The 2298-nt window shown below is 39.1% G+C and overlaps 1 protein-coding gene across 1 annotated transcript; it reads left to right on the plus strand.

Moving 5' to 3' along the window:
- The first annotated feature begins 314 nt into the window (after positions 1 to 314).
- On the plus strand, positions 315 to 860 carry LOC113324390 (glutamic acid-rich protein-like). The gene has a single exon (XM_026572711.1). It carries the CDS (start codon positions 315 to 317, stop codon positions 858 to 860), a length of 546 nt encoding a protein of 181 aa, XP_026428496.1.
- The last annotated feature ends 1438 nt before the right edge of the window (positions 861 to 2298 follow it).

The following is a 2298-nucleotide window of genomic DNA, read 5'->3' on the forward strand; positions in this document are numbered from 1 at the left end:
ATATATATTTTGAAAATCAAAGCCTGATTTTGAGTAATATTTAAAAGTAAACAATTATTTATGATGAAATATTGTTTAGTTTTCAAAATTCAATGGCTAATGTTCATATGGTGGAAGTGTTCATGATTTTATGAATATCTGAGTTTTGCTCGTCTTTTGTAGATTCGAAGAAACGAGCAAGTTTTGAAGTGTTAACTCTTGCATTACAATCACTACTGTTAGTGGAATCGTAAAAAGTTAAGAGTTAAGAATCACCATTTCGTTGTGAAATTGACATTGGAACATCCATGATTCTGTGTCTCTGGTTCCAGACAATGGTGTCTTCCAGCGGTGATTATTCTTATAGCTCTTCTGAGGAGGACTCCAGGACCTCTGCGACCAAAGTGCGTGCCAATAAGGATCATGCTAAGAAGGTGATAAATAACATGCCCCTCGACAAGCTAAAAGATGCTCGTGATAAGCTCTTGAAGAGGAAAGAAAGGGAGGAGATAATTGCTGAGTATCAAGAGAAGAGACGTAGGATTCAGCGGAAAAAACTAGAAGCTGAGGAGAGACTCCGATCCCGTCTTGATGGCGTAGCCTCAGACTCAGATGTTGAAGAAGAGGAACTTTTATGGGAGCCGATGGAACACAAAAGTAGGTTATATCCACCGCATAGGGAGATTGAGCGACAGGGTAAGGCTGATCTCCAGGATGAACGTGACGAAGAAGACTATTGGGACGCAATACATGGAGATTTCTTCGAGGAAGAATTCTCTAGTTCGGACAGTGATTCTGAGAAAGAGTCTGAAGAGTATTCTTCAGAGGATGATAATGATGATGACGAGTCGGATGACTCTGACGATTGTTCTTGCTCATAATCTTGTTCGAACATTTGAATGTTTTTTTTTCGTAGTAGACATCTCTTTGATTATTTGAACAACTTCACTTCAGAATTAGGATTAGGATTTTCTTTTTGAACGAGAAATCCTTTTATTAATATTTACTCCTTCTGATTGGATTAAATGAAATGGAACAATATTCATGTGCCAAAATCCATTATGATCCCCTTCGGCTTGCCCTGGTGATTTTCATCTGTGAAAAATACTAGGATGTCTCGCACAGGTTGAGAAGACGTGTGACGTGCACAAAGCCGTGTGGCTATTTTCTGACCATGTCCAACTTTGATCATTGCCAGTCCCCAGTACGTTATTTTCCTCCGCATCTCCAGTATTGATCTTGTTTGAAACTTAGGGTTTCAGTAAAACTCGCAACTGAATTGACTATTCACAGAAGATAAGTGTCCACCGTATCTAGTATATATCTTCAGTACTTTGAGTCTATCATCTATGCGAATATTTCCTCCATTTTGAGTTAGTTTCAGGAAATTTTAATCATCATACCTCCATGTCAGAAAGTATTTCATCTCCTCATGCATCTCCATTAAAGTGGGGAGCCAAGAAATCCAACCTGGTACGAGGTATCACTTTTGTTCTTTCTTTTGTGTTATCAATGGTTGACTAAAGAAAGTATTTGTTGCAGATGAACCAGGGTGATCAATGTTTTTCTTCTTCCCCTCATAACTCAAGATCTAAATGCACCATCAAGATCCCTGCTCGTTTCAAGTCTGCCTGTGCGGGTGCTGGAACATCTGTGAGTTTTGATAAATATTTACTTGAATGAATGTTTATTCAAACATCTATTAACTCTGAATGCTATATTTGCAGGTTGATGTTCATGTTGTTGAGGACGGGAAGAAGAAAAGATAAACAACAGCAGCAATTGATGATGATCATGTTGATGACGATTCGATCAATCTTGTAGATGCTGATGTCGAGGTCCTTTCCCATGAGTATACGACTGATGTACTTCCTTTTGACATACCTATGAAATTTTTTTTCCCAGATAATCAACTTGTTGGCGGCTTCATCGTGTCCAAGTGCCATGCGCCGCTGTACACCAAAATCTAGAGAAAATATGGACACATTGCCACACGGAAGTATGGAGGGGTTTCCTTCCAACTCTCTTGACCATGGTTGCCGGCTTGTTGCCTATCATTGACGATATGGAAAAGAAGAACTTGCGGGATGTCAAGAATAAATAGCTTTACAGATGGAATGATATGATCTCTAACTGTTAGCTCTTGAAGTTCAATGTAGGTTGGCTCCATCGTCATATCGAGATTATCAAGATTGATAGGGATTTCGTTGTTTCCAACATGATTTCCTCGTCGACTGCTATCATGAAGGAAGAGATAGCACTAGCTTTGGAATCAGTGAGGGTTGACAAAGCAATTGAAGATCTGAGGATAAGAAATGA

Source organism: Papaver somniferum, chromosome 11, assembly GCF_003573695.1.
Source record: "Papaver somniferum cultivar HN1 chromosome 11, ASM357369v1, whole genome shotgun sequence".
NCBI lineage: Eukaryota > Viridiplantae > Streptophyta > Magnoliopsida > Ranunculales > Papaveraceae > Papaver > Papaver somniferum.

Bases quoted from the DNA above. Each gene is read 5' to 3' on its own strand.
- LOC113324390 (XM_026572711.1), top strand. From the start codon at position 315: ATGGTGTCTTCCAGCGGTGATTATTCTTATAGCTCTTCTGAGGAGGAC.